At 39.6% G+C, this 24,876-nt stretch overlaps 2 protein-coding genes across 32 annotated transcripts in view; one reads left to right on the top strand and one right to left on the bottom strand.

The window, feature by feature from the left end:
• L3MBTL3 (L3MBTL histone methyl-lysine binding protein 3) overlaps window positions 1-12,497 on the top strand; it is a 123,360-nt gene extending 110,863 nt beyond the window's left edge. For all 30 annotated transcript variants that reach the window (XM_055391654.2, XM_055391659.2, XM_031012582.3 and 27 more), the window contains 3 exons: window positions 4,513-4,682; window positions 4,903-4,965; window positions 10,669-12,497. In XM_055391654.2, the coding sequence (XP_055247629.1) occupies window positions 4,513-4,682; window positions 4,903-4,965; window positions 10,669-10,812 (377 nt within the window). In that variant the 3' untranslated portion in view covers window positions 10,813-12,497. The remainder of the gene's footprint in view (window positions 1-4,512; window positions 4,683-4,902; window positions 4,966-10,668) is intronic.
• Window positions 12,498-15,376: 2,879 nt separating this feature from the next.
• The window catches only part of SAMD3 (sterile alpha motif domain containing 3), a 72,113-nt gene continuing 62,613 nt past the window's right edge, over window positions 15,377-24,876 (bottom strand). The window contains exons 9-11 of one of the 2 annotated variants that reach the window (XM_031012598.3): window positions 17,073-17,244; window positions 16,404-16,486; window positions 15,377-15,866 (exon numbers count right to left, since the gene is read on the bottom strand). In XM_031012598.3, coding sequence (XP_030868458.2) covers window positions 15,582-15,866; window positions 16,404-16,486; window positions 17,073-17,244 — 540 coding nt within the window. In that variant the 3' untranslated portion in view covers window positions 15,377-15,581. The remainder of the gene's footprint in view (window positions 15,867-16,403; window positions 16,487-17,072; window positions 17,245-24,876) is intronic. The other variant, XM_055391661.2, reaches the window with a different exon arrangement.

Genomic DNA, 24,876 nt, shown 5'->3' on the forward strand with positions numbered 1-24,876 from the left:
GGTCGGTAGAGGCACCTCTTACTGGGACTTTGCCAGTGAATGTTTGAAATTTGAGTATAAAAGAGATCCTAACAGTACATTCCTTATACCATGCAATATCTCATGGTGTGTAGGGCCAGGGATGTTGGTGGTGCTGTGTTCTAAGACTGGAAGCTACTTTTCAGCTGGTCCTGTCTGACTTGTAGGTAGATTTGGATCTTCAAATTTGGCACACAAAAATATTTTTATCTTTTTTTCAACAAAACATTGGTCTTTATGCCTCTTATTCATGACTAGAGGTCTTTAGTGTCTGTCTCTTTCTCATACATATGTATAGGCCTCACTGAGAAAATTTTTTAGAAGAAAAGTAGTGATTATTTGATTAAACATTAGACTGAATAGATTAATTTGTTCATAAACATAATGAATATTATTATTTTTCTCTGCAGTATACTGTGTCCATTTTAATGTACTGTCACTTTTGTCTTAATTCTTATCTTTCCACTGTTGAGGATGACAGCTTTGGTTCTACAAATAAAATTTATCAGATTGTTGAATCAAGAATCAGGAAGGATGACCATTCCTTCCATATGGTAATTTTAGTTATTCGCAGTCAGCCTAAAATATTTTTTACTCACTGTGGAAGCACACAACCCGAAACCAAGTGGGGCAAGTGAGAAAAGAGTTTGATCACATACCTTTGGTCAATTTTCATCACAGAAAACTTCAGAAATATAGAAAACTTCTTAAAATTTTTCTTTTCCATGCATGTCAATGGTTTGAGAGGAGAGTGGTACGAAATAGGGTCCCAGGCAAAGGGAGGTGGCTGAAATGTCTTTAGAACACGAGGCTCTGTTTCCCGAGGCATACTGTGCACATTTAAACCTACCCTTCCTTACTCTTGGCACTGAACCACCTACTGGAGCCAGAGTCTATTTGCATTTATTTTAGCCTATGTCATAACATGTTAAAACAAAAACCTGGAGTCACTTTTCTCTGCAATTCAAGGAATGCAGTACAAATTTGCTCAAATGAAGCTGCTTTCTTTATTCCTTTTGGATTAAAATCATAGGAGGTGGCATGCCGTGTGGCAGATAACATCAGTTAGCGAAGAAGACTCAGCAAAAGGAATGAAAGTCTTAATGCGAAGGAGGCAGAGTTGGTACTAGGATTGGAAGAGTATGTATATCTAGGCCTATTTATCGTATCAGGCTTAAAGACATGCACAGGCAACCACAGACAGAAGGGCTTTGGTGTTTTTAGTCATTTCCTTAGAATGGGTTAGTTATTTTTCTAAGGAACAATGTGCAGAACATTAGAAATGAATTGTGACTAATACAGCTTTTAGCAGAAAATAAAATGGAAGAGTAGGTCTGCAGTGATAGAATGAACAGTGCTGAGTGTTAATAGAAAATAAACAGTAATAGGATAAAGACTGTGGCTTTGGAAAAGACTAATTATATGGCATGCACTCAGGATACAAATTATAAAGTCAGCCCTATTGTTTTACTGTAGTGTGGAATTGGAAATCTTACCATTTCATATAAAGCTGTCTTATAAAATATGTACAAATATTGTATTTCAAATAATAGCTAAGCTCTTTAGAATACCTGAGATTAAAAAGATGTTTTTAAGTTACTCCGTATTTTGCTACACAAAAATTCCTTAAATCTGGGCAATTCAAAAAGAAAAAGAGAATAAAAACAAACTGTTTCTGGTTTATGTATTTGGTTCATAATAGATATTCAATAAAATGGGATGAGGACCTGCACCTTTGAGGTTGATTGGATGAAATGTGGAAAGAGGGATAATGATGGCTTTTTCAAACGTATTTGAAGATTTGAAATGTTTCATGTGGAGCAGACACTAGAATTTTTCTGTATAAGCTCAATGAGGTAGTACAAGAACCAGTGGGTGTCAACTCCAATAAAATAGATTTTTGACTCAGCATAGTGACTTTCTAGCATTCAGAGCAATTCAAATTTTGGATTAGGCTAGTTTAAGAATAAACTTCTTAGAAAACTGTAACAGAACAATAAGAAATAAATTTTTAAAAAATTTACCACTTATAACAGCCTCAGGAAACATCTGATACATAGGAATAAATTTAACAAAAGATGTGCAAGATCTCTACCTGAAAATGACAAAATATTAATGAGAGATATTAAAGAAGAGCCAAAGAAATTGAGGGATTTAGCTTCTTCATGGATTGGAAGACTCAATATTGTAAAGAAGTCATTTCTTAACCAAATTTATCTATTGGAAATTTGTCTAGTAGAAATAAGCCCTTTACAAAAGAGCCTCTCTATGTGAACAATAAACATAGGGAAAGATTATCATTAATCATGGAATGCATTTGTAACCATAATGTGATCCACTATACACCCACTAAACGGTTAAAAAGAAAAAGATAGACAATACCAAGCATTGGTGTGGAGGTGAAGCAATTGGAACTGTCATATGCTGTTGGTAGGTATTCTGCAGTTGTTTTGGAAAGCTGACAGGATTTACCAAAGCTTAATGTACACACATGCTGCGACCTCAAAGTTTCACTCTTTGGTATATGTGCAATGGAAACACATACATACATTCAAGAAATTGTTACCAGGAAAGGGTCCCAGTCCAGACCCCAGGAGAGGATTCTTGGGTCTCGCGCAAGAAAGAATTTGGGGCAAGTCCAGAGAGTGAAGTGAGGATGCAAAAGTGTATTAGGAAAGGAAAGGAATAAAGAATGACTACTCCAAATGGTTGCCCATTTTTGTGGTTATTTCTTGATGATATGCTAAACAGGGGGTGGATTATTTGTGCCTCCCCTTTTTAGACTGTATAGGGTAACTTCCTGATGTTGACATGACAATTGTAAACTGTCCTGGCGCTGGTGACAGTGTAGCAGTGAGGACGACCAGAGGTCACTTGGTTTTGGTGGGTTTTGTCTGGCTTCTTTACTGCAGTCTGTTTTATCAGCAAGGTCTTTATGACCTGTATCTTGTCCACATCTCCTAGCTCATCCTGTGACTTAGAATGCCTTAACCATCTGGGAATGCAGTTGTCTCAGACCCAGTAGGTATCAGCCTCATTTTACCCAGCTCCTGCTCAAGATGGAGTTGCTCTGGTTCAAACGCCTCTGACAAAATAATCTGTACAAGAATGTTTGTAATAGCACTGTTTGTAATAGCACCAAATTAAAAACAACTCAGATACTCATTGTTCATGATCTCCAAATAAATTATAGAGTATTCACAACCACAAAAATCATACAAGAAAGAGAAGGTAACTTCTACTACTCACAACAATGTGGATGAATCTCAGAAACATGCTGTTTAGAGAAAGAAGCCAGATACCCAAGTTTCCATTTTAAATACAGTTCAAAAAAGGGTAAATGAATCTATGGTGTTAGTAGTCAAGGAAGTGGTCACCCTTGACAGATGAGGTGTGATTGGAAGGGTGTGCTGGCCACGTTTTGTTTTCAGTCAGGGTGTTGGTTACATGGGTGTGTTCACTTTGTGAAAATTCAGTGAACTTTACACTTAGTGATTTCTGTGTCTTTCTATAGATCTTAGAGATATAAAAGCAAGGCTTTGTGATAGAATTGAGGTGTCCTTGTAACTGAGCCTGGTGTGTGAGCGGAGAGGAAATGTAGGGGAGGTGCCTTTCTTCTGAGGTGCTTTGAATACAGAGTTTTCAGAAAAGGTTTCTGTTCTAAAGGACCGTAAGGAGATGACGATTGACAGCTCTAAGTCAAGCGTCCAGAGGACAAAAATCCTTTACTAGAGAATGGCTGTTTTAGGAAAGCAGCCATACAACTAGCTTTGGGTTCAGAAGCTCTAACATAAATAGAATATTCAGTAGGGTTTTTTTTTTCTTTCAAGAGATGGGACCTTGTCTTGTTGCCCAGGCTACAGTAAGAATATTTAGTAGTTTTAATTTTGATCTGAACAAGTAAAAAATTACAAAAGCATTTGCATTTCTGCTGTTTTATTTTTATTGCAATAATTTCATATCCCTGTCAAAAAATTGAATTGGCTATTTAAAAAATCAGTATGATTAGTAAATAAGAAGTTAAAAAACCAAACCAAGCCCTGAGACAAAAGGAGAGAGAAAGTACACCAACTGTGAATACATGGTAAGCACAGGTGTTAGACGTGAGATGCAACTTGGCTGTTACCTTTACAGCATCCAAAGCAGAAAGGGGAGCAAATAAACAACTTCCTAGAATAAGACTAACTTTCCTTCCCATTAAAACTTTGAGGCACGTTTCTTATCTGAAGCATTAAAGAGACAACGTTGAACAACATAATGAAGCATGTCTTTAGTAATGAGTGCTGTAGCAAATGATATCAGTTGAATTTACAGGTTGTTTTTTATAGTGACCTTCAGTAAAGACAAAGAAGAGCCTATTCAATAGTATAATGCTGAAAGGGACCAATGCTTTAACCAGTCCCACCCCCAGTCTCATTATCTGGGAGATGCACGACATTTGGGGCTTTCTTGCTGCTTTCAGAGAGTGATTTCCCATTTGTTTTCATTGACCAGGTGCCCGGGAAGAACCCACCGTCCAGCAGGCACAGCGTCGGTCAGCTGTCTTTCTGTCCTTTAAGTCCCCAATTCCATGTCTGCCCTTGCGCTGGGAGCAGCAAAGCAAACTGCTTCCAACTGTCGCAGGAATCCCTGCCAGTAAAGTTTCCAAATGGAGCACAGACGAGGTATATTTTATTTTCTTTGCTGCCCGACACCAGATACAGGATTACTGGCTTAAGAGGTGTGAAACATTGAGCGTAGGTAGCTTTTAGTCTTTTTTTTCTGAAAGAGAAGAAATTATTGTGAGAGAAATAACTAAAGCATATGGGTTAAATGTTTTGAACCTGTAGCATTTAGATTCTGACTGTGTTTTTTAACTGGGAATTTTGATATTGCTTTTGACAGGTGTCAGAATTTATACAGAGCTTACCTGGGTGTGAAGAACATGGAAAGGTATTTAAAGATGAAGTAAGTGTTCCACTAAATTGCAATATGTTACTTAATGGGATCAAAGCACTGAAATGCAGTGGATGGTGAAATGTGTGGAATTGGCAGAGTCAAAAAGAGATGGGGTGTGTTGAAATTGACAAATTGATGTATACTAACAGGCAGTATGAATCAGTTGTATAAAAATGTCTTTGTATAAGATGAGATGCATAAGAATGTTTGTGAGTACCATTTTATGATACCCCACAGCAGTAACACTAGGCTCCTTATAAAAAGAAAACCCACAGAACTTAATAGCATGCATTTATATAGTTTATAGCACAGAGGAAGCCAAAGAAAGAAATAAGCAACATTTTATCTTTTTAATAAAGTGAAATTAGTTTCCATTATTTTATTTTCCAGTGTCATTCTAACAACACCATGATTGACTCCATTTGAGGTTTATAATAAGTAATATTAGCATTATGTCTAAAAAAAATCCCTTAAGTCATATACATTCCTCAATAATGTTTATAATAAGATATTTATCACAGTCCACTTTTGGAAGATTATTTTATTAGTTGTTTTCAACTCCCTCTCCAAAACTTCAATATAAGGGGTGATTAAGAATGATATCACTTACAGTGAGCACTAGAATAAAAAGGAATCTGGTTTCTAACTTTTAATTCTGTAAGCGTACAGCAGGAGACCCTTTTCAGTAGAGACCTTTAAAAATAAGCCACTTGCCTGTCATCTCCTCCAAGCAAAGCAGTCAATTACCCCTCTGGTTTTGGCTGTGTCTACTCCTGCCAGAAGGCAGAAAGTAGACTGAGTAATCTCAGAAGGTGCTCTCCAACATCTGCTGTCTACAGTTACACGCATACACACCTTGTTTGCCCCTATGTGTAAAGCTCAACTGTTAAGAACAGCACACTTTCCATTTCATTGCAGGAGTATAGACACAGCTAACAATCCAGCCACCAGTTGTCAGTGTTGTTATACTGTTAGGTATAATTTATGCGTTAGATGAAAGCTTGTTAAAATGCACAAGGATCTGATTTCCAACATCCTTTTTCTGATTTATGTTCTTATTGTGCAAATGTTTTATTTTCTCTCTGTTTGATCTTTAATTGGCAGTTATTCAGATTTTCTTTCCCTAAGTCCTGAGTGTCTTCACTGACACTCTCAATTCATTTTCTGTTTTTTCCTTTTTTTTTTTTTTTTTTTAAATCAAGATGGAGTCTTGCTCTTCTCTCCTGGGCTAGAGTGCTCACTGCAACCTCCGCCTCCTGGCAGAGGCGATTCTCCTGCCTCAGCCACCTGAGTAGCTGGGATTACAGGTGCCCGCCACCACGCTCGGCTAATTTTTTTTGTATTTTTAGTAGAGACTTGGTTTCACCGTGTTGGCCAGGCTGGTCTCGAACTCCTGACCTCAGGTGATCTGCCCACCTCGGCCTCCCAAAGTGCTGAGATTACAGACGTGAGCCACCATGCCCAGCCTGAATTCATTCTGTATCGCTGAGCAGACTTAGAGCCACATAGGGAGCTGTTGGTCTGTCTTGGAAAATGTCATGTAGTCAATACCTTTGAAAATAAAGCATTTTTGAAAATAAATTTATAATGCATCTCTTTTATAACTTCTGTTTTTTTATTATGTTGATATCTAGATAATCCATATAGGTTTGCTCTATTATTCAGTTTGAGTAAGATTCAAGTTTAAATTCAAAATGAGATGCTATTTTTTGAGTAATTTTTTTTATTCATGGCAGATTGTCTTTGGAGATGTTCCTCAGTTACCAAATACGCTCAAAGCTAGATCCTTTTCTGGAGGAGTGAGATAGTTAATATTCTCTGTCAATATGTATTATTCATTCATTTACTCCTTCATTCATTCATCTTGTGCACATTCGTTAAATTTCTACCATGCGTATGTTGCTTTGTGTCATGCTCTTGTGAGAAGGATGATTCGAAAATAATGAAACCTAGTCCTTGTTCTCAAATGTCTCACAAGGTCAGTGGGTTTGGGTTTTGAGTCCTACAAGTAAACCATAGTACAAATCTAACCGAAGTCTTATAAATCATCTTTAAAAGGCAAAGGACAAGTATTCAGATAGGCTGTTGTTGGAAATTATTCTTGACTTCTCTCTTACACATGCCACATCTCATCTGTTGAAAATCCTATTGGGTGTATCTTTGAAACATGTAAAACCCTATCACTCTACTGCCACCACCACCCTGGTCTGTGCCACCATCCTCTCCCACTTGGATTAGTGCAGTAACCTCCAAACTCATTTTCCTGCTTCTGTTTTTGCTCCTCTACAGTCTATTCCCAGCACAGCCAAGGTTACCCTGCTGAAACATAAGTCAAACCATGTCACTCCTCTGTTCAGGTCCTTCCAATAGCTTCATCTCTCAATCAGAGTAAAAGCAGAAGTCCTTACAAGGGCCTGCAGTCTGACACCTCATTACCTCTCTTGCCCTCTGGCTCTTTGTTTACACTGCCCCTCACGAGTCTACGTGCTGGCCTCCTTGCTCTTCCTCTGATTGTCCAGGCTTGCTCCCGCTCCTCCTTCTGCACAGAACACTCTTCCTCCAGATGTTCATGTGGCTCACTTCTTCTGCTCAGATGCCAGCTTGCCAATTAGTCCTGCCCTGACTTTCCTACTTGAAATTGCCTCTTGTCACCACACATGCATCCCTGCTCCTGCTGCCCATTCATCTTCCTAGTCAGCTCTGTTTAATCATAGCACAAATCACCTTTTTTTTTTGAGACAGAGCCTCACTCTGTCGCCCAGGCTGGAGTGTAGTGGCACAATCTTAGCTCACTGCAACCTCTGCCTCCCAGGTTCAAGCTATTCTCATGCCTCAGCCTCCCAAGTAGCTGGGACTGCAGGTGCGTGCCACCACACCCGGCTAATTTTTGTATTTTTAGTAGAGATGTGGTTTCACCATGTTGGCCACACTGGTCTTGAACTCCTGACTGCAAGTGATCCACTGACTTCAGCCTCCCAAAGTGCTGCAATTACACTCATGAGCCACTGCTCCTGGCCAACATGAGTCACTTTCTAACTTACTAATTAATTGGCTTACTTAGTATGTTTATTGGCTTATGGTCTGTCTACCACTTCTAGAATGTAAACTCCACAAAAAGTTTTTTGCTCGCTTGGTTTTATTTGTTTTATTCCCTGCTATATGTCTAGGCCCAAGAAGAGTGTTTGGAATATAATAGACATTCAGTATATTTTTGTTGAGTGAATACATTCATGCCTTTACACTCTGAGAAAGACTCACTCAGACAGAGCATGTCACTGTGGTTTCGAGTTAAGGCATTGGAAAAGAACAAATAGTGAACAGTGGAAAGGGCAGTGAAATGGAAGGCCAGAGCCCCTGAATTCCAAATCCCTCTCCCTTGTTTTAGGCCATTAGCAAGACACCTAATGTCTGGAATAATGGCATTGTATATGCATTGCAGAAGCTAACCAAAAAAAAAGTAAGCCTTGTAATACATTGCAGTGGTCACTGTTGTTCTTAGGATGTACTTTCTTGAATTAAGTTTACTTCCTTCCAATCAAGACTTGTTCGTATGGCCACATGTCAGAGCAACCTGTATGTAATAAAGAGTTTGAAAGTAGCCTCAAGTTCTTTTTCTTTCTAGTGTATGTAACCTTATAAATAACAACCTACCAAAATGTATCCTTACTGTCCCACTTTTAACTTCAAATCCCAGCCACTAAGTTCTCTGGAGGTTTTTTTTTTTTCATCAGTTACCTGTTGTGTTATACTCTTACATAGTTTCAGAAGGAGACTTGCTGTCTGCGCCAAGCCTTCAGTAGGGCCAAGGTTATAGTAAACCAGTCAGCCTTTGTAGTGGGCTCCTTGGGAATGTCAGTTGACATTTTCATTAATGACTTAGAAGACTTCTCTAAGGCTGTCCATTGTACTAAGGTCTGCCTTGGTTGAGCGAAGTGTTAATAGATCTGCCTTTCTTCCTGACCTTGCTTTATCAGAGGACTGTCATAGCACAAGCAAATGAGAACAGACCAAATGTTTCCAAAAAACAGGAGAACATTTCTCATACCTGCCGCTTAACGGTGCTACACTTGGAGATTAACACTGGAACGTCTTTCCTTCTAGTTTACAACAGCAGGATGTCTTTTTACTGAAATTAGCACACTTTTTCCACATAATTGTTACTTGAAGAAGTTGTGTAAGATGACTCCAGTTCTTACTGATGAAGCATTTAGGCAGTTTATATTTACAAGTCTTTCATTTTTAAAGGAGAGAGGAAAATCTTCAGAAGTAGCTATTTAATTATATCAGCCTTGTTTAGAGAACTGTTTGCAGAATTTAGAGTTGTCTTAGTTTGCTAGGGCCACCATAACAATGCCAACCACAAACCGGTGGCTTAAATGACAGAAATGCATCGTCTCACAGTTCTAGAAGCTGAGAATCTGAAGAAGGCTAGAAGTCAGGGGGTTGGCAGGGTTGCTTCCTCCCGAGGGCTGTGAGGAAAGAATCTGTCCTGGGCCTCTCTCCTTGACTTGTAGATGTGACTTGTAGATGGTGGTCTGTCTTTGGGTCTTTACGTTGCCTTCCCTCTATATGTGTCTCTTTCTCCAGATCTCTCCTTTTTATGAGGATACCAGTCATAATTGGATTAGGCACCCACCCTACTCCAGTGTGACCTCATCTTAACCAGTTACCTCTGCACTGACCCTATTTCCAAATAAAAGTCACATTCTGAGGTACTGGGGGTCAGGACATCAATATACGAATTTTTGTGACAGGGACACCATTCAACCCATAACAGAGTGCGTTGCTGTCAAGGTTTCTGATGTTCTAAGGCAGAGAACAAAAGTGTGTTTTACTTTTTGTACAAGGTGGGAAAGGGAAACTCTTTTTTTTTTTTAAGGTGATAAAAGAGCTGAAAGTCATAATGAAAGACTTTTTTTTTTTGCTCTGCCCAGTAAGCCAGACATCATTTTCATAGTATTTTATCTTTTAACCTAAAAGATGTGTTGTACCTTTGAACTTCTAGAGAATAGTAGCCTATTTTTCAGAAGCATAGACTTTTGTCTTAGAAGATGTCCAGAGAGAGGAAGGGTCTTTCTCATAGTTACCCTACTTGAGTATTAGAAGAACCACCTTAAAGTCAGTGACTCTTAACACCAGCCTCACATTCACTGTTTGATTGCCCCGTTAGTAAATGCTTTTCTTTTCTTCTGTGTGTAAAGACTAACTGTGGCCACACTAGAGATAAGTGTTATCTTTCTGATTTTCTTTTCTTCATGGTGGAAGGCTAATTCTGGAAAAAAAAAATGTTGCATGTAGCTGATATGTTTGCCTGAGTTATTTTATGTCCACAAACATTCATGTACCTGTTATCTCTTCTAATTTTAAAACCTGCCATGATAAAAACTAGACTTTGGGCATCCTGGATTTTTCCATATTCTTCTTAACTCTACAACTAATTCAAAGTAATCACAGGAAGGTAGGGACACCTTCTGTTTTCCTTTGGCTGGTTTTTCAGGTGAATTAGTTTACTTTGTTCCCAGTCCACTTTGGGGTGTGTCGTTGTGGATAAGAAAGGTCCATATATCAAGAAATGTCATTGCACACATGAACTTCTCTGTGTGCTTTTTTAGCATTGCTATGTAGAAGACAGCTGGTAATTTAACCTTGAATATTTTCTACAACACTGCATCTTGTTAATCCACATTCTGTTGTTTTTTTCCCCCATTTTAGCAAATTGATGGAGAAGCATTTCTACTTATGACTCAAACAGACATTGTTAAAATTATGAGCATTAAACTGGGCCCTGCTCTCAAAATTTTCAATTCCATCCTGATGTTCAAAGCTGCAGAGAAGAATTCTCACAATGAACTTTGAAGATGGTGAATTCTGAATACCATCAGCATTCTGCTTTAAAGCTCATGTTTTATTCAAAGCACAAGGACGGTTATAACTCCTAAGTGAGAAGTCTCCAAAACTCAAAAGAGCAACACTATCGGATTATTTATATTACTCAAGAGACAATATATATGAATTCTTATGAAAGTGCTTGAGCTTTTAACCAGGTACTGTCTAACAACAGTCATCTTTTGGTTCTGTTCACTGAGCTAAATTTATCTTTGTAAATCTTTTTGAGTCTGGGGGGTGGGGGGAAGGGGGACTTCATTAATTATTTATGGTAATGGGGGGGCAGAGTAAGAACTTTTAGCATTTTGTAAACATTGTTGAATTCTCTTTCATGTACACTGTTTCTTTTTCAATACTTTCAGAAACCTTTTTATATAATCAAATTTCACTTTAAACCAAATTAGTCAAAACCTGGCTAAGTTTAGCCAGTAGGACTGTTATCTGTATTGTTAATTTTGTGCCATATTTTGAATTGCAACATTATGCTAAGTATAACTTTGCAAGTCATGATATTGCCTAACTGCTTGTCGTAATTGTCAGGGCTGAATAGTTGTAAGAATGACTTTTCTTTGAATCAGTATTTTTCCTTTTGCACGCATTATGAAATGTTAAACAAATTACTTTTCACCAGCATCTTTACTATAATTACCAAAAACATGTATATAAAAGAATGGAATTGAAAAATAAAATATATAAACATAAATAAATTAGGTAGTGTATTTGAGTGGCATCAGTCTCACTCATCTTGGTGCCCCGGTGTTTACAAGAGCCAGATGGCGTCAGAGGAGTACGCAGTTGTATGCAGTTATGGTTGGGGGGAATGTTTGTGAGGGTCTTGAAGTATTTATGAGATGATCTTGAGCTTCTAATTGTCATTGATGAAATTGTGGTGGTTTACAGAGACTAAGAGCTCATTCTGTCAACAGAAACACTAATCTGTACAGAGTGCTGTCTCAGGTCATGCATTGTCCTCCAAACCCAAAGGTTTTTTTCAGGGTTGGCTAAAGAGCGAGTGTCGTGATTTTGCTGAAAAGACAAGGTGTGAAGGAGCAACTTCAGTTGACACAAAATTTGAAATGCTCACAGATCAGGGAGGTGATTTCCCAAAGTAATTGCCCAAGAACCTCCGTTTTGGAAGGATTCCTTTTTCTGTAGAATACTTTGCCTCGATATATAAGCATACAGATGCACTTTAAATGAAAACCCTTGATTATAAATTGATAGCTGGTAGTGTTTCTTTTGCAAGAATGCATTTCTAAGGCAAAAGGTAAATTATTTTGTCCGTCTTTTGATGTACTTTCTGATTCCAGGATTGGATATTTATTCAAGGACTATTTTAAAAATAGAAAGTAAGTTTGTAGCATGCTGTCTGAATTCTGGGGTAAGTTCCACCTCTTCTTTAGTCGCTTTCGTTTTTTATGATGTAGGACTTCCTTTGATATCCCTGTTGGAAGTCCATTAGCAGTCCTTTGCATTTGTCAATTCAAGGTAAAACAGGGTCAGTGACATCTGCAGTGTCCCAGTCATTTATTTGCATGAATCTGCTTAAATAAGTTTTTTGTTGCTGTTTTTTCTTTTTTATGTTTTGTTCGGAATTTGTACATTCAAGTTGTACTTGTTATATCTGATATGAATGAAATAAAATCTTAATTACAGATGCTTTTTACATATGTATGATTTTTAAGAAAGCTCAAATAGGAGAGGCAGAACAAGAACAGGAAGAGCATCAAGTATTTGGACATTACTAGCTATGTAATGAATCTGTAGGATTCAGAATTGTCAAACTGCGTCCCAAGATGATGACAAAAATATTGAAAGATTATATTGTTAGGTCAAGTCCAATTCATCCCCATTGGGAATTTTTTTTTCAAGTGTAAAGCATAGAACTAAAGCATAGTTTAAATCATGAGATTTTAAACATCTTCTTCTTCTTCTTTTTTTTTTTTTTTTTTTTTTTTTTTGGAGACAGAGTCTCTCTCTGTCCCCCAGGCTGGAGTGCAGTGGTGTGCTCTTGGCTCACTGCAACCTCTGCCTCCTGGGTTCAAGTGATTCTCCTGCCTCAGCCTCCTGAGTAGCTGGGATTACAAGTGCCCACCATCACGGCTGGCTAATTTTGGTATTTTTAGTAGAGATGGGGTTTTGCCGTGTTGGCCAGGCTGGTCTTGAACTCCTGACCTCAGGTCATCTGCCTGCCTCAGCCTCCCAAAGTGCTGGGATTATGGGCATGAGCCACCACTCCCGGCCAATTTTTAAAATCTTATTGAAGACATCCACTCATTCTGTGCAACATGTTGTTACATGTTAGAGGCAAGGCATTAAGCATCTGTAGGGTGGTGAGGAATTCACTGTACCTCAAGAAGGTGAAAACTCTCACCACTCCATCCCTGGGATATAGTCTAAGTTTTAACAGAGAATATAGGGTACCATGATTGTAGGGAGATCTCTGAAATGAGAGATGCAGGCTTGGGGTAAGACAAACGGTGGAAGCCAAGCTCAGTGGCTCAACCCTGTAATCCCAGCTACTCAGGAGGCTGAGGCAGGAGGATCTCTTGAGCCCAAGGATTTCGAGACCAGCCTGGGCAACATAGCAAGACCCCATCTCAAAAAAATAAAAATAAAAGAGAGAAAAGGGAGGAATAGAAAATATAGACCTTGGTAGGACCTTCCCATCTAAAGGCATTTTTTAAAAAAAATTGAAAACACTGCGCAAGCCAAATACAACCTTTGTGCAGGTTGATATTTGTCCTCAGGCTGCCATTCTGCAACTTCTAGATTCAGTAGACTCAGCCCCTAAATAAAATAGGGTATGTTGGTCAAGCAATGTTGAATTTAGCAAGTGTCAGGATGTGCTGGGCACTGGGGATAGATACACCATTGAGAAAGACAATAAAATGGGCTTGAATCTACCTTCAAGGTCAGCCCATGTCTGTGTCATGCTTGGAGCCAAACTTCACTGCAGTTTCCTTGTAGCTCACCTTGTCATCCTGTCATGGCCTGAGAGAGGCTGTCATTCAACTTCAGCCATAGGGATGTATACCTTATAAGGAAAAGAATCTGTAAGAACTTGGTAAATTTATTTGGGAATAAAGGACTAAAAGGAAGGAGTAATTTGGGGAAATAAAGGAAAGTTTGTAAGGAACTAAAGGTACATTCTAATGAAAGGGAAGAAATGATTACTGGAGGATAGGAACTAGGTTAGGCAAAATGACTTGTGCCAAATTGTTACTTACTCTGCCTGTGTTTTGATGTAAGTAGTTAATTAATAGTGATTGTAGAAATGGGCAACTGTTCTTTGACTTTTATCTCACTGGCTTTAGCGTTTTAATGAACAGTCCTTATGTAGAGAAAGATATCTAACAGGCTGTTATCATTTCAGTGATAGAATAAATATTTTGCAGTTATTTCCAGAGATGGGTAGTGTAAAAGTATTTCTTCAATAGTTTGCATGAACCTTTCTTTTGTTTTTGTTTGTTTGTTTGTTGAGACACAGTCTCATTCTGTTGCCCAGGCTGGAGTACAATCCCACGATCTTGGCTCACTGCAACCTCCGCCTCCCAGGTTCAAGCAATTCTCCTGCCTCAGCCTCCCAAGTAGCTGGGACTACAGGCATGTGCTACCACACCCGGCTAATTTTTGTTTTTTTAGTAGAGACAGCGTTTCACATTATTAGCCAGGCTGGTCTCGAACTCCTGACCTCAGGTGATCTGCCCATCTTGGCCTCCCAAAGTGCCAGGATTACAGGTGTGAGCCACCATGCCCGGCCCACATGAACCTTTCTTAAACTTAAAAAAAATTAATTTGATCATGTAACCGAGGAAATGTTCATCCCACTATGCTGTGTAGGTATTTTTAACACACTTAAATCCCTTTTCTGTTCCCAAAAGGCCCTGGTCTATCTTTCAAAGCTAATAAGTAATGTTGATATTTTGATAATAACATCAAGGGGCACCTTAAACTATAGTTTTTACCTTGTGAAATAGTTGGAAAGAGGGAGAGTGCACTGAGTCTTGTTAGACCCAAAAAGTACTTATGCAGCCATTGTTAAGAGCAGAACAGATAGAACTGGACTCTGGGCAGTAGCTAGTTGGGCATGCAGGATGAGTCACTGTGTTTCCAAGGCGAGAAGCAGTAGCAGATGAACACAGGTCACAGACATCAGGACCTGTACCAGCAAGATCAGCCAGCAATGAGGAGACCTCAAAAATGCCACAGCCCTTATTCTCAACAAGCGATTAAAGACAACCAGATCTCCTGGGGCAAGGCAGATCCCCTGAGGGAGAGAAGAGTATGTGTCCCTTCTTGAAATGTTCAGTGCAAGTTCAAAATGTTCCCAAGTGATGTTCAGACCAAAGAGACAGCCCACAGGCCATAAATGTGCAGCTCCTGGGCATTAAGTGGGCATGCTGAATTCAGTCCAAGGCCATTCTCTAACCTGAAGGATTTGAGTACAGTGTATTTCAAAAAAACTGAGGCACCTCTGAAAATATAACTTCAATTGCAGAATTTCTAAAAACTCAAAATAAATCGACAGCTCTTTAATGAAGTAGAATTTTATTACAGAATTTCACAAAGAACTTAATATCTAAGTGTAAAGATAGAAAGCATTGAAATTCATTAGCATCTATAAATACAAGATGATTTTCTCATACCTACCTCTACCACAACCCTAAATCAAAACAATTTCTTGTGAAGCTTCAGTTTTCCCAGAGGTAAATTCCAATACAATATTTGGCATGCTATTAAGTGACTGGGTGCTGAAATCCTACTTCGTTTTCCTTTTCTTTCAAAGAAGGAAAATAAGGACTGTGCATATCGAAAATCAGCGTTTCTAGGAAGTTGAAGGTTTGGGACAGTCTTCTTGGACACTCAATCCTAAACACATGAAAGGCAGCTACTAGCGCAGCCAAGGCTGTAACACAGTCGTCCACCTTTGTGAGCCTCTCCCTTTCTAAATATAAAGAAAATTCGCAGACCTCCATGTTGAAAGGGTTTTTAACTTCCAACACAGGTGTGGACACTTGCACCTGAAAAAAAGAGTGGAGTCATTACCATGATACGTAAAATAGCTAAATAATAAAACAGATCTGAACTTAATCATGGTATTACAATAAATCGGCTTGTTGCAATGTAGCATATTTGTAAATATGACAAACATACTTCAAAATAGACCACCAACTTTGCTTTTAAATAAGTTATCATGGTTGGGCTCAGTAGCTCATGCCTGTAATCCCAGCACTTTGGGAGGCCAAGGCAGGTGGATCACCTGAGGTCAGGAGTTCCAGACCAGCCTGACCAACACCGTGAAACCCCATCTCTACTAAAATACAAAAATTAGCTGGGTGTGGTGGTGCATGCCTATAATCCCAGCTACTTGGGAGGCTGAGGCATGAGAATCGCTTGAACCAGGAGGTGGAGGCTGCAGTGAGCCAAGATCACGCCATTGTACTCCAGCCTGGGCAAAAGAGTGAGACTCCATCTCAAAAATATAAATAAATAAATAATATAAATAATCGCATGAAGATGTAAAATGTCAAACTAGTGGCCGTTCACATACTACATACCTGTTCATTCATGATGACAAAAAGGCTGGGATCATCCCCAAAAACATCTGGGAGGAGTAAACATGTGGCTGTCATCTTCATGTCTGTCAAAGCAAATATGTTAACATGTGAAGTAAAAATAAGCTTTTAGCAATTGTAAGCTAAGCTAGTATTGAAACATCTGGATTTTTTGTTACCTTGGACAGAAAACAAACTAGCCTTCTTAGATCAATGTTTCACACCTTTCTAAACCATACCCTCTTCTAATAAAACATTCACAATCTCGTATCTGACCTCCAGAGCACTTCCAGAAGACAAGAGTTCTGTACTGTCTGTCCATCAGCCAGGAAGAATTTATGCTGCCCCTTGTGATTTGTATTGTAAAATTAACTGGTTACTAGTTCCCTAAATATAATTTTACAATATCCAGTATACTTTTAAAATCTATACCTCTCCTCCTCCTCTAATTGGAAAAATTCTTTTTTTCCCCACCAGTTGTTTCACTTATTACTTAAATATTGAAAATTATTATTAAATATATTTTAGTAATGTAAATTTTTAATTTTTAAATATATTTTTAAAACTCAATAAATGTAAATTACTGAATTTTACTGACTACCAAAGCATAACTTTTCTAGATATTCTGACAGATAACAGATGAAATCACACCACTCCACAAGGTTTACTAACATTTCAACATGTCTTCATCTGTGTAATGTTTCATTTTTTCTTGCAATACAATATTGATTGGATTGTCCACCACTGAAAAAGAAGTCAGTATATTTTCTGAATAGGATTCCAAAATGTGCCTTGTTTTCTTATAAATATCTGTTCTTGTAAGAAGTTGGAATTCTCTGAACATCTGACAAAAGAAGAAAGCAATGGATACATCAGATCACAAGAAAAGCTAATATATAGAATGTAAAGACATAAAACCTTTAGAATTAAGCTTTGAATGCTGGTTTACACTAAGTACTCAATATTTTAGAAGTTTTAGTGGAGAATTAAAGCCTTAGGATGAGGGAGGAGAAAAGAATGAAAGCCTGAAATGAATTTGAAATGATAAATAACGGGCATGGCAAATTTCTAAACCTACAGAACTAAAACTTTGGATGCAGACTCAACTAAATGAGGATTCAAAGGGTGTATGCATATGTAGGCTCTTTGGGTTACCCAGCTAAGGTTCTAAGATCTTACATTTCTTTAGGTGACTACATTGTTACGTCTTGTTCAACAAGCAGCAAAGAACAAAACTGTTAGATTTTAGGAAGCAACCCCTGACAAATACTTAACCACAGTATCCTAAATTTAAGTAAAGGAGAGTGCTTTAGAAACTAAGAGTAGACAGAGGTAAACAGTGAAAGACGATATATGGCTGGGCACGGTGGCTCATGAGTATAATCCCAGCATTTTGGGAGGCCAGGGCAGGAGGATCACTTGAGCCCAGGAGTTTGAGACCAGCCTGGGCAACACAGAAAAACCCTGTCTCTACAAAACACAAAAATTAGCTGGGCATGGTGACATACGTGTATAGTCTCCGCTACTCGGTAGGCTGAGGTGGGAAGATTGCCTTAGCCCGGGGAGATCGAGACTGCAGTGAACCGAGACTGTACCACTGCACTCCAGCCTGGGCAACGTAGTGAGACCCTGTCTCAAAAGAAAAGAAAGAAAAAGAAACAATGTATGTGCAGATTTGACTACAAGGTCAAAGCAAAACCAGTGTACTTTATGGAAGTCCCTTTCCTCAAACTACCCCATCCTACCACTGCCTGAACTCTTCCCCCTCAGAGGATTCCACCACCACTCCCCCTCTTGTTTTTGACAGAGTGGCATTATCAGATTATTAGCCACCCACACTCCAGTGAATTAATTTAGTCATTGCTTTTCCTAAAACTATAAAGAACAATCACATACTACCCACTGGGCCTCATTGTTCCTTGAATGTTTTGGTAGATCATAAATTGCCTAGAGATTAGGTCTGAAAGTTAAGTTGTCAGAAAGCTGGAATGCATAAGGCATAGTGGCTTTGTTACCAGGCAACCCACAGTGGACCACTAATCTAGATTAATACCGTTAGAAAACCGTTTTCTCAGCAGGAAGATGTGAAGTGAAGGATGAAGAAGGTGAATACGCCACTGTTCTGGGCTCATAGCCTAAGAATTTCTTTTCTAACTTTTTATGTTTTGAAGTAATTTCAAGTTTACATTAAAGTTGCAGAAATAGTAAACAGAACTTACAAGTGCCCTCTGTGCAGCTTCCCCCAATTTCTGATCCAGTTGAAAATGAGCTGTAGACACAATGCCCCACTAGTCCTTAATACCTCATTGTGTATTTCCTAAGTACAAGGGCACCCAAATTCAGGAAAATCTACTACACATTCCATTCAAATTTGCCAGTTGTTCCAGTCATATTCTTAACAGGCCCAGGATCTAATCCAGGATCACATATGAGATTTAGATACCACGCCTCTCTAGTCTCCAGTCTGAAACAACTTGTTAGTTTCCTTGCCGGTTTCTGAAAAGTGGAGGCCAGTTACTTTGTAGAACATTTCTCCTTGGAAGTTTTATGATATTTCAAGATTTATGCATTTCTGGCAAGAATATTGGCATTTCTCACTGTGTCCGGAAGCACAAAATGGTAACTGGTCCCAGTATTGGAGATAACTTTTATTACTTGATTAAAAATGGAATTCACCAGGTTTTTCCACGTAAAATTAATATATGTTGTATTTTATGAGGAGATACCTTGAGTTTATGTCAATATCTTGTTCCTTGTATAACTTTGATCCATCAGATTCCACATCCATTAATGATTCTTGCCTGAATCAAGTACTACTATAATAGTTGCCAAATGGTGACTTTTCTAATTCCTTTCTTTCTACATGGATTAGTTGGCTTTCTATTTTAAGATAGTTTCTTTTCTTCCACATATATTTACTTATTTATTTCTATCACTACAGGTTAATCAATTCCCATTTTACCCAAACGGTTACAAATCTGATCCTTTCATTATTTATAGAATTGCTCGAATTGCCCAGACTTGGCCAGTAGGAGTCGCTTCAAACAGACTGCCATGTCCTCTTGGCATGTCCTTATTAGTGTGCAAGCACTTCCTTCATTTCTGGCATTACACAGTATTTCAGATTCGTCTTGACTCGTCTTGGTTTGTTGTTGTTGTTTTCATTTTTGTTTTGCCCCCAACCCTGTAGTGAGCTATTTTTCCACGAACCCTAATTCCTTTTCATGAAGAATGGCCTTTAAAAACTAAGATTTCAAGCCAGGCACTGTGGCTCATGCCTATAATCCTAGCACTTTGGGAGGCCAGGGCAGAAGGATCATTTGAGCCCAGGAGTTTGAGACCAGCCTGAGCAATATGGCGAAATCTGTCTCTACAAAAAATACAAAAATTTGCCAGGTATTGTGGCACATGCCTGTAGTCCCAGATACTCAGGAGGCTGAGGTAGGAGGATCACCTGAGCCCTGGGAGGCCAAGGCTGCAGTGAGCCATGATCATGACACTCCAGCCTGGACAACAGAGTGAGACTTTCTCAAAAAAAACCCAACCAAAAAAAACCAAGGTTTCAGCCCTGGTGTGCAACTTGCTACGGAGATGTTATTGCTCTAGACTTTCTCACAGAAGAAATCTAGGAAATGTTTGAATTTACATAAACACAGGCACCCGTTGATCCAGAAACACCAATAACTATATATGTAAACATTAAATAGCCATACATAAAGACTAAAACCATGAATTCACATTGATACTTTCAATTCCAAACCAATACCACAGGGCTTTTCCTAACCTTCCCCTTCCCAAGCTTCTAACTCTCTTCAACAGTGAGATTCCTGGCTCCCATTATATCTCAGTGTATTTACTTATGAGCACAAACATCTGTGTAGCCAAGCTCCCAGCTGTGAATGGTCAGCCACAGAAAAGCCTCCCTTTCCAATACTTATACACTGCTAGTGGGAATGTAAATTAGCTCAGCCACTGTGGAAAGCCGTTTGGAGATTTCTCAAAGAACTTAAAACAGAGCTACCATTTGACCCAACAATCCCATTACTGGGTATATACCCAAAGGAATATAAAGAAAGACACATGCACACATATATTCATTGCAGCACTATTCACAATAGCAATAACATGGAATCCACCTAGATGCCCATCAATAGCAGACTGGATAAAGAAAATGTACATGTACACCATGGAATACTACACAGCCATAAAAAAGAATGAAGTCATGTCCTTTGCAGCAACATAGGTGTAGCTGGAGGCCATTGTTCTAAGCAAATTAATGCAGGACTAGAAAACCAGATACTGCATGTTCTTTCTTGTAAGTGGGAACTAACCACTGAGTACACATGGACACAAAGAAGGGAACAATAGGCCCCGGAGTCCACTTGAGATTAGAGGGTGGGTGGAAGGTGAGGATCGAAAAACTACCTATCGGGTATTATGCTCGCTACCTGGGTGATGAAATAACCTGTACACCAAACCCCCACGACATGCAATCTATTTATGTAACAAACCTGCACGACGTACCCGCTGCTGAACCTAAAAGTTGGAACAAAAAGAAAGCCCCCCTTTTCACAACCCCAGATTATGTCCTACAAATTAATCATCTTAATCCTTTTTCTTTCTGTTACTCAGACTGGATAATTTCTATTAATCTATCTGCAGATTCACAGCTCCTTTCTTTTCATTTTCCAATATGCTTTTAAGCCTACGCACATGGTGATGTTTTCATTTCAGATAACTGTTCTTTTCAGCTCTGAATTTCAATTTGGTTCGTGTGTGTGTGTGCGCGCGTGTATTTTATTTCTCTGCTGAGATTCCCTATGGTGATGATACATGGAATTTACTGGTCTTATCCTGTTCCCCACCATCCTGTCCTGAAGCAGCTGGCTTGCCAGACTGGTGGAGTGGCTTGTTGAAGACTCAGTTACAGCACCAGCTAGGTGGCAATACCTTGTGGGGCTGGGGCAAGGTTCTCCCAGGCTGTATAAGCTCTGAATCAGCATCCAGCATTCAGCAGTGCAGTTTCTTCCATAGCCAGAATTCATGGGTCCAGGAACCAAGAGTTGGAAATGGGAATGGCGCCGCTCACTGTAACCTCTGGTGATCCGCTAGTGGGGAGTCTGGATTAAATTATGTTCCTTTAAAGGGTGTTAAATTTTGTTCTGATAGGCAGATAAGTTACTGGTGGATCTTCTGGTCCTGTCAGACTTGATTTTATCATTTCTTTCGGCAATTCTGTTTTGTTGTTTGTCCTTAGTCCTAGCTAAGGTCCTCGCTCAAACTTAGGCATGGTTCTCACTCATGAGGCATTGTTTTCTGGAGTCTCAGATGAATGCTGAGGTGTTCTGCAGGGTCTCTACACACTGGGCCAGAATTCTTTTTTTTTTTTTTTTGAGACAGAATCTCACTCCATCGCCCAGGCTGGAGTCCAGTGGCACAATCTCGGCTCACTGTAGCCTCTGCCTTCCAGGTTCAAGCCATTCTCCTGCCTCAGCCTACTGAGTAGCTGGGATTACAGGTGTGTGCCACCACACCCGGCTGATTTTTGTATTTTTAGTAGAGACAGGGTTTCACCATGTTGGCCAGGCTGGTCTCGAACTCCCGACCTCAAGTGATCTGCCTGCCTCAGCCTCCCAAAGTGTTGGGATTACAGGCGTGAGCCACCACACCTAGCCTGAATTCTTATTAGCAACACTGTGTGAAGTCTCGGCTCTCAGCCAAGGATCCCCAGGGGATCCGTGTGTAGACTTCAGCCCCAGCCCACTTTCCTCCAGTGCCTGTCCTACAAAGGCCAGCTGCTTCATCATTCCTCGACTTTAATCTCTTCCTGTGCAGCTCCGTGAGACCTCCGCATGCTGCTTGCCTCCCACCATTCTGTACAGTGAGCTAGAAAGTAACCCATGCACAAAACTGAGGCACATCTTATGTCTTTCCCTGTTACCAAGGATCAGGGTCCTGCAATGCCTATACCTTAATGCCTGAGTGCAGTTGCCTCATACATATTTTTTTTTCCAGCTTTATCCATGTTAACAGTGGGAAGACTAGACCAGTACCAGTTACTCCATTTGGGCCAAAACCAAACTCAAATTCTTTATTTTTTAAATTTATTTATTTACTTATTTTTAACACGGAATTTCACTCTTGTTGCCCAGGCTGGAGTGCAGAGGCGCAATCTCGGCTCACCTCACCCTCCGTCTCCCAGGTTCAAGCGATTCTCCTGCCTCAGCCTCCTTAGTAGCTGGGATTACAGGCATGTGCCACGACACCCGGCTAATTTTGTATTTTTAGTAGAGACAGTGTTTCTCCACGTTGGTCAGCCTTGTCTCAAACTCCTGACCTCAGGTGATCCGCCCGCCTCGGCCTCCCAAAGTGCTGGGATTACAGGCATGAGCCACCATGCCTGGCCGATTTTTTTAATTTTTTGAGACTTTATTAGCTGGCTATTCTCACGTACTTCACTTAAAGAGATGATGATTGAAATTGTTTCTCAGAAGGCAGAAACTATGGCATCTGAAAGGATTTTTTGGAAAATTTGGGGAAGGGTTTCAGTTTGTGTTTGGTATTTTCCTTGTCAACTCCCTCCTGCTTGTCTTGTGCAACATCCAGTAGATCCCAGTAACACATTCCTAGTTGATAATATTTTAGATAACCTAATAAAGTAAATGGTTACATTCTGAATTTTTAAATGCTCTGTTGAAAGAAAGTTTTTTGAGGAAGGAGGTTAATGAGCATGGAGGCGATGGGGGGTCAGTGTTAACAGCCAGGACCACCCCCCACCCCAGCTGCTGCTGTTCTGCCACCCTGTCTCCACCAGCTCCCTAAGTACTCAGTGTTTTCACAATGGCAGGAGCAACAGGCAGTGGGGGTGGTTTGGTGTAGGGACAACTGTCCTCTTACGGGATCATTTGTTAACTAGGTATTTGCAAGGTCAAACTTGCTTTTATTTCAGGAGGCACACAGGGTTTTATAAATTGGAAATCCCAGCTGCCTAGGGCTGAGTTAGGGAGGTACTTCCTGGAAAAGCCGAAAATGATTCGTTCTTTTGTCTAAAACAATCAGGTCGGGCACGGTGGCTCACAGCTGTAATCCCAGCACTTTGGGAGGCTGAGGCAGGTGGATCACCTGAGGTCAGGAGTTCAAGACCAGCCTGACCAACATGGTGAAACCCTATCTCTACTAAAAATATAAAAATTAGCCAGGCATGGTGGCGTGCATCCGTAGTCCCAGCTACTTGGGAGGCTGAGGCAGGAAAATCACTTGAACCTGGGAGGCAGAGGCTGCAGTGAGCCAAGATTGTGCCACTGCACTCCAGCCTGGGCGACAAAGTAAGACTCTGTCTCAATAAATAAATAAATAAATAAATAAATAAATAAATAAATAAAACAAACAAACAATCAACAGGCAACTCTATTCAATAAGTACAGTCATTACTAAAACCATACTCCATATTTTGGATATAAAGGGTGAAATACTTGAGGAATGGTGCGGAAGATACACCTATGCCACAGCAGGAGGCCTGGACAAAAGCACAGGGGACAGCATCAGGTCTGAAATCTCTCTGCTCCTCACACAAGCTATGAGAGACCTCCACCTTACTGTCACCAATGGTTCTTTGAAAAGCTGCTTAACATAGTCCATTTATATTCATCACTAAGCCTTTGTAGGCCACACTCCAATGAAGACCCCTAAGGCTACGACATTAGTGATCACAACAGCCTTACCAACCTCCACTAATTCACTCAATCAAGATTACATTGCTGTGTCACACGTGGTGCTCTGCTAGGCACTTTGGGAACTGTTAATATTAACATGTGCTCCCTACACGTAAGGAGTGTATAGACCATAAGTTTGACAGGCTTTTGCTTTAAAACTGTATTTTGCAGATGTGTCCATTTGGCATACTTTTCTAACAGCCAGAGATGACTGGCTATTACAGTTCCTAACAACCTGAAGATTAAGGGGAAACAAGCGAAAGCCACAGTATGGTTGCTGAGAGGATTAGGTAGATTAATCCGTGGAAAGCACTGAGAACATGCTGTTACAGAGGAGCATTCAGATATTTGCTACTTATGTTTCTATTAAAATAATACTTACAGGCAGTTCTTATTTCTTTTTGCTCCGAAGAAAAATATATAGATGTTTCATGTTTAATTTGGTTAATTGAATACATAGAATTTCTCCATGAAATATGTTGTCGGGTAAAACCTTTGATGATCTTTCATTATATACCACCAAAAATTACACTAAAATTGTGAAAGAACCTTGAATGGCCACTCTAAGTGAACTAAATGGAAGGGTATTTGATTGATTTACCCATTAAATTTCATATATATATATATATATATATTTTTTTTTTTTTTAAATTTGAGACAGGGTCTCACTGTCACCAAGCTGCAGTACAGTGGCCCAGTCATGGCTCACTGCAGCCTTGACCTCCCCAGGTTTAGGTGATCCTCGTGCCTTAGCTTCCCAGAAT

Source organism: Gorilla gorilla, chromosome 5 (assembly GCF_029281585.2).
Source record: "Gorilla gorilla gorilla isolate KB3781 chromosome 5, NHGRI_mGorGor1-v2.1_pri, whole genome shotgun sequence".
Lineage (NCBI taxonomy): Eukaryota > Metazoa > Chordata > Mammalia > Primates > Hominidae > Gorilla > Gorilla gorilla.